Raw genomic sequence first — 13,472 nt, forward strand, 5'->3', positions numbered from 1 at the left:
AACACTCGTTTGATGATTTGTTGATGGCGACCATTCTGACAGGGTGAGGTGATACCTCATAGTTGTTTTGATTTGCATCTCTATGTTGAACATTTCTTTATATGTCTCTTGGCTATTTGTATGTCCTGTTTGGAGAGGTGTCTATTTAGCAGCTCTGGCCATTTCTTAACTGGGTTCTTTGTCTTCCTTTTGTTGAGCTGTATGAGCACTCTATATATTTTGGAAATTAACCCTTACCTGATCTATCGTAGGCAATTATGCTCTCCCATAGAGTGGGTTGCTTTTCCATTTTGGCGATTGTTTCTATTGCCATAAGAAGCTTTTGAGTTTGATGTAGTCCCATGTGTTCATTTTCTCCTTTGTTTCTGTTTCCTTAGGTGATGTATCAGTGAAAATTCTGCAGTGTAGGATGTCTGAAATTTTGTTGCCTATATTTTCTTCTAGGATTTTTATGGATTTATGAGTCACGTTTAAGTCTTTTATCCATTTTGAGTTTACTCTTGTGTATGGTGTAAGTTGATGGTCTAGTTTTATTTTTATTTTTTGCATGTAGCTGTTTAATTTTCCCAACACCATTTATTAAAGAGGCTGTCTTTACTCCATTGTATGCGCTTGCCACTTTTGTCAAATATTAATTGAGCATATTGCCTTGGGTCCATTTCTGGTTTCTCTATTCTGTTCCATTGATCTATCTGCCTGTTCTTGTGCCAGTACCAGGATGTTTTGATTACAGTGGCTTAGTACTATAACCTGAAATCTGGTAATGTGATTCCTCCTACATTGTTCTTCTTTTTGAAGAATACTGTGGCTGTTCAAGGTCTTTTTTGGTTTCATATGAACTTTTGAAGTATTTGTTCTAGTTCTATGAAATATGTTGTTGGTATTTTGATGGGAATTGCATTGAATCTATAGATTGCTTTGGGTAGTATGGACATTTTAATGATGTTACTTCTTTCAATCCATGAATAAGGTATGTGCTTCCACTTTTTTATATATTCCTCCATTTCTTTTTTCAATGACCTGTAGTTTTCTGCGAATAGATCTCTTTTTTTTTGGTTAAGTTTATTCCTAGGTATCTTAATTTTTTTTTGCTGTGATGGTAAATGGGATTTTTTTATTAGTTTCTCTTTCTGTGAGTTAATCATTGGTGTATAAAAATGCCCTCAATTTCTTGATGTTATTTTGGTATACAGTTACTTTGCGAAATTCATTTATTTTATTTTATTTTTTTCCTTTTAAGTTTTAATAAAAGTTGTATGTAAGATTACTTTATTCCTGCATCTTCTCAAGTGTTTCTTCCTTGTATTTGCCCTTTTCCTTTCCTACTTGGCGAGATTTGGCTTTACGTTCAAGGATCTTTTTGCGGTCTTTGTCCAGTTTTAGTCTAGTGATAACCACCTTGCTGGGGTGAATGCCCACATGAACAGTTGTACCATTAGCTTTCTCCCGTTGCACTCGTTCAATGTAGATGACATATTTCTTCCTGTAAACCTGGACTACTTTGCCAATTTGCTGCCCTTTGTAATGTCCTCGAACAACCTGAACTTCATCATCCTTTCGTATGGGCATGGACCGAACATTGTACTTCTGTCTCAGCTCTTTGGAAAGAGGAGACGACATAATCTTCCTGCGAATGTGGGAAGGTGCATTGAAATGCCTTTTACGGTTCTTGCTCCGATCAGAAGTCACAAAGGGATTAAACTTCATTTTGACCGCTAGCGCTTTCTACGATGGCCCCGAAATTCATTTATTAAGTCTAGTAAATTTTTACTGGAGTCTTAGGGGTTTTCTACATATAGTATGTCATCTACGAATAATGACAGTTTCACTTCCTTCTTTCCTATTTGGATCCTTTTTATTTTTTCTTCATGTCTGATTGCTGGGGCTAAGACTTCCAGTATTACGTTAAATAAGAGTGGCGAAAGTGGGCAACCTTGTCTTGTTCTTGTTCTTAAGAAAAATGCTTTTAATTTTGCCCATTGGGATGTTGGCTGTAGGTGTTTCATATATGGCCCTTATTATGACAAGATATGAACCCTGTATTCCCAGATTGCTGAGCGTTTTTATCACAAGTGGGTGCTGGATTTTGTCAAATGCTTTTTCAGTATCTATTATTATGATCATATAATTTTTATCTTTAATTTGTTTATGTGGTGTGTCACATTTATTGATTTGCAAACATTGTACCAGCCTCACATCCCTGGGATGAATCCCATTTGACCATGGTGAATAATTTTTTTGATGTATTGCTAGATACAATTGGCTAGTATTTTGTTCAGGAATTTGGCATCTATGTTCATCAGGGATATTGGCCTGTAGTTTTCTTTCCTTGTAGTGTCTTTTTCTGGTTTTGGAATTAGAATTATGCTGGCCTCATAAAACGAGTTTGGAAGTCTCCCTTCTTGAATTTTTTTGAAACAGTTTGAGGAGAAGAGTCATTAGTTCTTTTTTGAATGTTCAGTAAAATTGCACTGTGAAGCCCTCCGGGCCTGGGCTTTTCTTTGCGGGGAGAGTCTTGACTCTCAATTTATTTTGTTGTTATTGGTCTGTTCAAGGTTTAAATCTCTTCCTGGATCAGTTTTGGAGACTATGTGTATCTAGAAATTTGACCATTTCGCTTAGATTGTCGAATTTGTTGCCATATAATTGTTCAAATTATTTGTTAACAATTCTCTGTATTTTTATGGTGTCAGTTATTATTTCTCTTCTTTAATTTCTGATTTTGTGTATTTGGTTTCTCTATCTTTATTTCTTGGTGAGTCTAGCTAAGGGTTTATCAATTTTGTTATCTTTTCAATGGACAAGCTCTTTGTTTCATTGATCCTTAGAATTATTATTATTTTTTTTTATCTCCAAGTCATTTGTTTCTGCTCTGATCTTTACCATTTCCTTCCTTCTACTTGCTCTGGGGTTTTCTTTTTGTTTGTCCCCTAGTTCTTTAAGTTATGAGGTTAAATAGTCTATTAGAAATTTTTCTTGTTTCTTGAAGTAGGCCTGTAGTGCTATGAACTTCCTTCTCAGAACTGTTTTCGCTGCATCCCACAGATTTTGTGTAGTTGTGTCTTCATTTTCATTAGCTTCCAGGAAGTTTTAAATTTCTTCCTTGATCTCCTTGGAAACCCATTCATTGTTTAATAACATGCTATTTAGCTTCCATGTATTCAAATGTCTTTGCATGTTTTTGTTGCAATTGATTTCTAGTTTCATGCCATTGTGATCTGAGAAGATGCATGATATGATCTCAGTCTTCTTGAACTTGTAGAGACTTAGTTTATGTCCTAACATGTGGTCCATCTTTGAGAATGTCCCATGTGCACTTGAGAAGAATGTGAATTCTGTAGTTTTAGGGTGTAATTCTTTGTAGATATCTATTAATTCCATTTGGTCTAGTGCTTCATTTAGAGTCTCTGTTTCCCTGCTAATTTTTTGTCTAGAGGATCTATCCCGTGATGTCAGCGGGGTGTTGAAGTCCCTTGCTATGATTGTATTGTTATCAATTTCTACTTTGAAGTCCTCCAGAATATTTTTAATATATTTTGCTGCTCCTATATTGGGTGCATATATGTTTATCAAGGTTATATCTTTCTGTTGGATAGATCCTTTCAATATTATGTAGTGGCCTTCTTTGTCTCTAGTTATGGCCTTCATTTTGAAATCTATTTTATCAGATATGAGTATTGCTACCCCAGCTTTTTTTTTCCTTTCCATTTGCTAGGAAGATTTTTTTTCCATCCCTTCATTTTCAACCTATGTGAGTCTTTTGTTGTGAGGTTGGTCTCTTTGTAAACAACATATAGATGAATCATGTTTTCTTATCCAATCAGCTACTCTGTGTTTTTTTATGGGAACATTCAATCTATTTACATTTAAGGTGATTATTGATATGTACGTATTTATTGCGATTTTTGTTTAATGTGGTTCTATTTTTCTTTCTATTTCTCCTGCTGATTACAGCAGTCCTTTTAACATTTCTTACAGTGCTGGTTTGGTGCTAATGTATTCCCTTAGCCATTTTTTTTTTGGTCTGGGAATCTCTTTAATTGACCTTATATTTTGAATGATAGCCTTGCTGGGTAGAGTAGTCTTGAATTCAGATTCTTGTTTTTCATGACCTTGATTACTTCATGCCATTCTCTTCTGGCCTGTAGTGTTTCTGTTGAGAAGTCAGCTGAGAGCCTTTTAGCGTTTCCTTTGTAGGTAACCCGTTGCTTATCTCTTGCTGCTTTTAGAATTCTCTTTATCTTCAATTTTAGGCACTTTGATTACTTTATGTCTTGGTGTGGGCCTATTTGTGTTCTTACTTAGGACTCTCTGTGCTTCTTGAACATGAATGCCTTCTTCCTTCACCAAATTAGGGAAGTTTTCTGTCACTATTTCTTCAAATATATTCTCTAACCCTTGCTCATTTTCTTCTTCTTCAGGGACTCCTATGATGTGAATGTTATTACGTTTCCAGTTGTCCCACAGTTTTCTTAAGCTGTTTTCCTGTTTTTTAATTTTTTCCTTTTGGTTTTCTAATTGGTTTGTTTTTTCTTCCCTATCTTCTAATTCACTGATCAGGTCCTTAACTTCCTCTACTCTGCTATTTAGACTTTCCAATGTGTTTTTTATTTCTGATATTTCATTCTTCATTTTTTTTTTTTTTGGTGGTTTTTAATTTCCAACTGATTGATTTTCACCATTTTGATGTCTTTACTCATGGTGCTCCTGTCCTTACACATGCTGTTGAGCTTCCTCAAGATCATGGCTCTGAATTCTAGTTCTGTTAACTTGCTTAACTGCACCTCATTTATCTCTTTGGTAGGGGCCTCTTGTTCTTTCATTTGGCTTTTGTTTCTGTGTTTCACCATTTTGGCTATCACAGTGGGCTTTGGAGCCTGCCAAATTTTCCCTGTTGGTGTTGGTGTTTTGCTGTTTGTGGCTCCCTCCTCTTGGTTTGGAGAGGCAAGGAAGACCCACATTAAACACTACTGTCAAGTCTTAGTTTTCTGGTTAGAGATGCTAGCCCAGGGAATGGTAGTTATCCTCTAGCTTTTTGCCTGGAGGCTATTTGTAAAGGTCACCTGAAGAACCTTGGTTTCTGAGTTGCCTGAAAAACTCCCTCAGGTGCTCAGTGTAAGAGGATTTCCAGAGGGTGTGGCAGATGCTGGTTGTTAATGGACCTCAGTTAGCATTTCAATGGCCACAGGGTGGGATTGAATCTTCGAGGGAGGGGCCGCGTCTTTTCCCCAGTGCCCTGGAAGGAGTAGGATGACCACAGTCCTGCGTGGCTGCAACTCAGCAAAAGCTCTGAGCACCCTCCAAATTCCGAGTATCCCCACGCAGTTCCTGTCCAGTCTGCCCTCCCTCTGCTGGAGCCCAAGGTGAGTGGCTGCTGCTAATTTAGCCTCTATCCCAGCTCTGTGCTGTGGAGGTGCTTGGGACTTTAACCTGACAGTGTTGTTCCTAGCTAAGTGTGCCACTCCCAGCTAAGGGCTGTGGCAGCTCCCAGCCAAGGGCATAGCTCCTAGCCAAGGTCGCAGATCCCAGCCTAAGGCACTGCTGTTCCAGGCCGAGTATGCAGCTCCCTCCTGAGGACACAAGTCCCAGTCGAGGCCGCAGGTCCCAGCCGAGTCCACAGTAGGTCCCAGCTGAGGGAGCAGCTTCCAGTCAATGCCACAGGTTCTAGCTGAGGCCACCACAGGCCCCAGCCCTGGCTACTGTGAACTGTGGGCTCCCGGACCCCTCTCGCATCTTCACAAGCCTACCAGGATTGAGTCAGTGTCCCTGCTTATGTGGTCCTCCAAGCTGCTTTTTGGTTGCCTTTTCCTGACAATTTGTCTTTATTTTTGTTGTAATTCCGGTTTGGTCCTGTGAGATGGTCAGTGTAGCTTCCATTCACTCCGCCGCCATTTTCCTATTGTTCTACTCTGTGTCTTTTTATTGGAGCATTCAAACCATTCACATATAAGGTGATAATTGATATGTACTTATTTATTGCCATTTTTGTTTAGTGTGGTTCTATTTTTCTTCCTATTTCTTCTACTAATTAGAGCAGTCCTTTTATTATATCTTGCAGTGCTGGTTTGGTGTTAATATATTCCCTTAGCCTTTTTTTTTAATCTGAAAAGCTCTTTATTTGACCTTCTATTTCGAATGATAGCCTTGCTGGATAAAGTAGTCTTGGATTCAGATCCTTGTTTTTCATGACCTTGATTACTTCATGCCACTCCCTTCTGGCCTGTAGTGTTTCTGTTGAGAAGTCAGCTGAGAGCCTTATGGGGTTTCCTTTTTTAGGTAACCTGTTGTTTATCTCTTGCTGCCTTTAGGATTCTCTCTTTGTCTTTAACTTTTGGCATTAAAGACACACATAGTAATTGATATGTGTCTTGGTGTGGACCTGCTTGGGTTCTTCTAACTTGTGGCTCTCTGTGCTTCTTGAACTTGAATGCCTTCTTCCTTTACCAAGTTAGGAAAGTTTTCTGTCACTATTCCTTCAAATATATTCTCTAACACTTGCCCATTTTCTTCCTCTTTGGTGACTCCTATGGTGCGAATGTTACTGTGTTTCCGTTGTCCCACAGTTCTCTTAAGCTATCTTCTTGTTGTTTAATGGTTTTATCCTTTGGTTTTTTGATTGTTTGATTTTTTTCTACCCTGTCTTCTAATTCACTGATCCAGTCCTCAGCTTCCTCTACTCTGCTGGTTAGTCCTTCCAATGTGTTCTTTATTTCTGCTATGTCATTCCTCATTTCCACTTGGTTGGTTTTTAATGTTTCTATATCTTTACTCATGGTGCTGATGTCCTTACTTATGCTGTTGAGCTTCCTAAAGATCATAGCTCTGAACTCTACCTCTGATAATTTTCTTAACTGCATTTCATTTATCTTATCTTCAATAGAGTTGTTTTCTTCTTTCATTTGGGATTTGTTTCTCTGTTTCACCATTTTGGCGATCTCAGTGGGTTTTGGAGCCTGTGAAATTTTCCCTGTGGGTGTTGGTGTTTTGCTGTTTGTGGCTCCCTTTACTGGGTTTGATGAGCCTGGGTGGGCCCATGTTAAACACCACTGTCAAGTCTTACTTTCCTGGGTACATTTGTAAGCCCAGGAAAGGTTCAGTTATCCTCTAGCTTTTTCCTGGAAGCTAGTAGTCTCAGTTACTCAGTGCCTTGGAATGTAGCCCTGGTGTTCTGCATAAGAGGATTTCCAGAGGGTGGCATAGATGCTGGCTGTTAATGAGCCTCAATTTACATTTTTTGCCTCACCTGGGAAAGACTGAATCTTCGAGGGGTGGGGGGCTGCTGCTTTTCCCCACAGCACTGGGAAGGAGCACACTGGCCACCGTCCTTTGTGGCCACGACTCAGCAAAAACTCTGAGTGCCCTCCAAATGTCATTATTTCCACAGAGTTCCAGCCCAGTCTGCCCTCCCTCTGCCTTAGCCCCCATGTGAGTGGCTATGGTTATTTTAGCGCTCTGTCCCAGCTCTCTGTGCTGTGGAGTGGGCTTGGTCTTTATTCCCCAAGGGCTCTGCTCACAGCTAAGCCTGCTGCTGTCCATGGTCTCCCAGCCTGCCACCCTCTCGCACCTCTGCAGATCCTACCAGTGTCCCTGGTTATATGGTTCTGTCCTGCTGTTTGTCTGTTGCTGTTTTCCGAGGATTTGTCTTTATTTTACTTGTAATTCCCATTTGGTTTTGGATGATCATCTGTGTAGCTTCCATTCACTGTGCCTTCATTTTCACATTCTCTAGTCCTATCTTGTGTGCAGCTGGGTCACACAGGCCTCTTTGGTGCCCCGCACCCTGCAGGTCCTGCAGGTAACTGGATTGCACAGTCACTTTGGGGACCTGGCTTTGTGCCTATCTTATGGGCTGCTGGGTCACACAGACCTCTCTGGTGCTTCAGCACCCCTAAGTTACTGCTAACTAGATCCCATAGTCCTGCTGGGATGCACAGGCCTCTCTGGTTCCCCTGCACCCTGAAGGTCCCGTGGGCAGGCAGCTGGATCATACCAGTCCCTTTCGGTCTCTGGCTTCCCACCACTCTTGTGGGCTGCTGGACCGCAGAGGCCTCTGTGGAGCCCCAGGTCCCGCCACTGGTGGTGTGCTGCTGCCCTGTGGGGCTCAACTCCTGCTCAGCTTGTGCTATATTTTTTGGGATGGGTCTCAGCTACTGATCTGTGCTTCTGTTGCCTGGGGATAGATGTCTGTTCCTCAGCCTCTGTTGCTGGGGGTATATCTCGACTCTGATTGGGCTGCTACTACAAGGGATGGTGCTGGGCTCTGGGCTGTCCACAGCTTTTGTGACCAGCACCTTGGCAGCTCTACTACTGTGCACTGGTCTGTGTTGACACAGTGTGTCCACTGGTCTGATGGTGCTAGGTGTGCTGGTGGGCTCAGGTTGCTGGGCCCTAGCTGCTCCCACAGCCTCCTCCCAGGGATGACCCAGGATCTTTCAAAATGGTGGGACCTCCCATTGGTGCAGGGAGAAGTGCCTTGAAGATCCGCTTACCGTGGTAGCTGGCTGCTCTTGTCCACAGCACAGGAAACTTCTGCTCCATGTCTCTGCACTGCACGAGTTTGGTCATCCACCTTCATGTTTACTCACACTCTCTCACACACTCACCCTCCCTTTGGTTCTACCTGCGACCATCTTCTTCCTGATTTTATTTTATTTTTAAATTTTTTCCCCTCTATTGGTTTTTAGAGAGAGAAGAAGGGAGAGGGAAAGAGAGATAGAAAAATCAATGAAAGAGAACATTGATTGGCCGCTTCCCACATGCCTCCCTTGGGGATTGGGCCCACAACCTGAGCATGTGTCCTGACCGGGAATCAATCTGATGACCTCTTGGTGAATGGGTCAACCAACCACTGAGCCACACCAGCTGGACAAAACAATCTGATTATAAAAACAGGCTGATCTGGCTCTGACCAGTTTGGCTCAACAGTTAGAGTGTCAGCCCATGCACCAAAGGGTTTTGGGTTCAATCCCCAGCCCTGGTTGGGGTCATGCAGGAGGCAACCAGTCAATGTGTCTCTCTCACATTCTTGTTTCTTTCTCTTTCTCCCTTCCACTCTGTCTGAAATCATCAAAGGAAAAATATCCTCAGGTGAGGATTAACATAAATTAATCAATCAATCAATAAAAACAGGCAGATCTGAATAGAAATTTTTCCAACAAAGACATACAAATAGTCAACATGTACAAAGAAGATGCTCAGCATCACCAATTATCAATTAAATGCAAGTCAAAACCACAATGAGATATTACCTCATACTTTTCAGAATGGCTATCATAAAAAAGATAAGAAATAAGTGTTTGTGAGGTTGTGGAGAAAAAATGAACTTGCACACTGTTGGGAATATAAATTAGTGCAGCAACTATGGAAAACAGTATTGAGTTTCTTAAAAACTTAAGAATAGAACTACCATATTATCCAGCATTTTTTTTTTCTGGGTATTTACCCCCCAAAATAGGAAAACCCTTATTTGTAAAGATATATGTACCACTATGTCCATTGTGGTATTATGAATAATAGAGAAAACATGGAAACAATCTAAGTGTCCAGTGATGGATGATTGGATAAAAATGCAAATCCTATCAAAATACTAATGAAAGTTTTTACAGAATTAGAACAAATTATTCCAAAATGTGTATGTAAACACAAAAGTTTCCAAATACTGACAACAACTTTGAAAAAGAACAAAGTGAGAGGTGTCACACTACCTGATATCGAAATATGCTGCAATGCCATAATAATCAAAATGGTGTGATACCTGGCATAAAAAGAGACACATAGATCAATGGAGCTGGATAGAGTCCAGAAATAAACCCATGCTTATATGGCCAATTAATATGTAACAAAAGAATGAAGAACATTCAATGTAGTAAAGACAGTCCATCTAATAAATGGTCTTGAAAAAATTGGACAGGTACATGCAAAAAAAAAAAAAAAAATGAATCTAGACCACCTTATTACACCATATACAAGAATAAACTCAGAAGATTCCAAAATGGTGGCATAGTGAATGGGAGCTACACAGACCATCTCCCAGGACCAAAGTGGAATTACAACTAAAATAAAGACAAATCATCAGGAAAAAGCAACAGAAAAGCAGCTGGTGAGGACCATATAACCAGGGACACTGAACCGATCCTGGTAGGATTGAGGAGGCACGAGAGGGGAGCTGGGAGCCCACAAACAGCAGCGGTCTTAACTGTGAGCAGTGCTCTTGGGGTTAAACTCCCAAGCAGCTCCACAACACAGAGAGCAGGGACAGTGTGCTAAAATAGCCCCAGCCACTCATCTTGGGCTCTGGCAGAGGGAGGTCAGACTGGACTGGAACTGTGTGGGGACACTTGGGATTTGGAGGGCACTCAGAGTTTTGCTGAGTTGTGGCAGCTCAGGACAGTGGTCATCTTCCTCCTTCCCAGGGCTCTAGGGAGAAGTGGTGGCCTCTCCCTTGGAGATTCAACCCAACCTGGTGGGCTTTTGAAATGAAAATTGAGGCTCCTTAACAACCAGTATCTGCTCCACCCTCAGAAAATTCCCTTACACTGAACACCTGAGGGAGTTTTTCATTCATCTGAGAACCCAAGTAACCTCTTCAAGTAACCTCGACTAATAGCCTCCAGGCAAAAAGCTAGAGGATAACTGAACCATTCCTGGACTTGAAACTCTACCCAGGAAAGTAAGACTTGACAGTGGTGTTCAATGTGGGTCCTCCCACACCCATCCAAACCCAGTAGAGAGAGCCACAAACAGCAGAACACAAATACCCACAGGGAATATTTGGCAGGCTCCAAAGCCCACTGAGATAGCCAAAACAGTGAAACAAAAAAACAAATTCGAAATAAAAGAACAAGGGACCTCTACTGAAGATGAGATAAATAAAATGCAATTAAGCAAGTTAACAGAGCTAGAATTCAGAGCAATGATCTGGAGGAAGCTCAACAGCATGAGTAAGGACATCAACACCATGAGAAAAGACATAGAAACATTGAAAATCAACTAATTGGAAACAAAAAATCACCAAGAAGAAATAAAGAATGACATAGCACAAATAACAAACACATTGGAAGGACTAACAAGCAGAGTAGAGGAAGCTGAGGACTCTAGTACACTGCTGGTGGGAATGCACACTGGTGCAGCCACTATGGAAAACAATATGGTGTTACCTCAAAAAATTAAAAATTGAACTTCCATTTGACCCAGTGTTCCCACTTCTAGGAATATACCCTAAGAATCCTGAAACACCAATCAGAAAGAATATATGTACCCCATGTTGATAGCAGCACTATTTACAATACCTAAGATCTGGAAACTGTCCAAATGTCCATCAATAGACGAATGAATAAAAAAGCTGTGGTACATATACACAATGGAGTACTATGCAGCTGTAAGGAAGAAAGATCTCTTATTCTTTGAGACGACATGGAGGGAACTGGAGAGTATTATTCTAAGCGAAACAAGCCAAGCAGAGAAAGACAAATATCACATGATCTCACTTTTTTGTGGAATATAATGAACATAACAGTCTGAGTAATGGGTAGTCCCAGAGATATGGAAGTGGGGTACAGACTGACAATCCTCAGAAGAGGGGGTGATGGGGGAGAGATAAACCACAGAACTTATATGCATGTATGCATGAACAATGAACATGGACAACAAAGCTGGGGAGAGGGTGGCGAGGGAGGGGGAGGGTGTATCAGTGGGGGGGAAAAGAAGAAACATCTGTAACAAAAATAAATAAATTCATTTCAAAAAAAGAATGTATACAATTCAACACACACACACACACACACACACCCCCCAAACAACCAAATTAAATTGTAGGCACAAAACCTGAATAGATAATTCTACAAAGAGGACATAGTGATGGTCAATATACATATGAAAATTTGCTGAACAATCATCATCAACACTAATCATGAGAGGCATGTAAATTAAAGCCACACTGAAATACTACCTCACACCTGTCAGAATGGGTATCACCAATAAATGCACAAAAAGTGTGGTGATGATGATGATGTATAAAAAAAGAACCATGATGCATTGTTGGTAGGAATTCAAATAGTTGAAGCCACTATGAAAAACAGTGAGGAAGTTCTTTAAAATAGAATTTCCCAGTAGTTCCACTTCTGGGCATATATATATCTGAAAAATCACAAAACAGTAATTTGAAAGCATATACACACTTCATGTTGACTTCAGCATATTTACAACAAAGATATGAAAGTAATGTAAGTGCCTATCAACAGACGAGGGGATAAAAAAGTTGTGAAAGGCTTAAATAAAGAAAAAAAAAACCTTATAGACACAGACAATAGTATGATTGCCAGAGGGAAATGGGTAGGGGAGGTAGAAGAGGTACAGGGGAGATAAATGGTGATGGAAGGAGACTCGACTTGGGGTGGTGAACACATGATAAAATATACAGATGATATATTGTAGAATTGTACACGTGGAACCTATATAATTTTATTAATGTCACCCTAACAAATTTAATAAGAAAATATACTTTGAGAATAATTAAAATTAAGACAGATCATAACAAAACTTTTGAAATGCAGCTAAGTTAGTTTTTAGAACTTTAGAGGGAAATTCATAGCTCTAAACACCTATATTTAAAGAAGAATGATCTCAAATCAACTTCATAACCTGCTACCTTAAGACACTGCAAAAAAGTAAAGTAGGCTGAACCTAACGCAAGCAAAAGAAAGGAATAAACATTAGAGTAGAAATTAATAAAATAGAGAATAGAAATATAAAGAAAATCAATAAAGTAAAAGTTGTTTCTTTGCAAAGATGAACAAAATTCATAAGCCTTTATATAGAATGATCAAGACAAAAAGAGTATACTAAAACTACTAAAATTGGAAATAAGAAAAAAATAATATTATTACTGATATATGTATAAACAGGGCTTATATATAGATATGAAAGAATATTGCATATAAAGGAATAAAGGAATAAACAGTGGCAGACAGATAAATAAGATAACCTAGATGAAATCATAAAGTTTTCCAAAGATGCAAATTTCTGAAACTGACTCAAGAAGAAACAAAATTTCTGAATAGACCTAAAACAAATAAAGCTGGAACATTGGTGAATCAGAAAAATCGCCAACAGATATTTTGTAATAGTGCAGGTAGAGAAATCTGAACCTGCCAGGGAAATTGGAAGCCAACCACTTCCAGCTCGTGGATGGGACTTGGAAGGAAAGCTTATAGAGAAGTCTCCGGATGACTTGCTTCGCATTAGAGCCATGGCTGCTGTCAGTGAGTAGGAAAACTGTCAGAAGAGCAGACTGGAGAGAGAACAAAGAAGCTGAACTCCATTAACACCTTTGCATCTGTCTTCGCTGCAACAAATGATGACTTTAAGAGAACAATGTGCTGCTTCAATTCTGTCTTCCAAATTTCATCTGAGTGTGTGTGTGTGTGTGTGTGTGTGTGTGTGTGACCAACTCTTCAATGGAATAATACAGGGGA

At 40.0% G+C, this 13,472-nt stretch overlaps 2 protein-coding genes across 2 annotated transcripts in view; both read right to left on the reverse strand.

The window, feature by feature from the left end:
• The window catches only part of LOC118642185 (ATP-binding cassette sub-family A member 3-like), a 223,145-nt gene that overhangs the window by 27,618 nt on the left and 182,055 nt on the right, over positions 1-13,472 (reverse strand). The gene's annotated exons all lie outside the window — the stretch shown is intronic.
• Positions 1,234-1,730, reverse strand: LOC118641952 (60S ribosomal protein L26). Its single transcript, XM_036279621.1, has one exon. It carries the CDS (start codon positions 1,705-1,707, stop codon positions 1,270-1,272), a length of 438 nt encoding a protein of 145 aa, XP_036135514.1. The 5' UTR covers positions 1,708-1,730; the 3' UTR covers positions 1,234-1,269.

This window comes from Molossus molossus, unplaced genomic scaffold, assembly GCF_014108415.1.
Source record: "Molossus molossus isolate mMolMol1 unplaced genomic scaffold, mMolMol1.p scaffold_m16_p_3, whole genome shotgun sequence".
Lineage (NCBI taxonomy): Eukaryota > Metazoa > Chordata > Mammalia > Chiroptera > Molossidae > Molossus > Molossus molossus.

Excerpts from the sequence above, each read along its gene's own strand:
- LOC118641952 (XM_036279621.1), bottom strand. The coding sequence starts at position 1,707 with ATGAAGTTTAATCCCTTTGTGACTTCTGATCGGAGCAAGAACCGTAAA.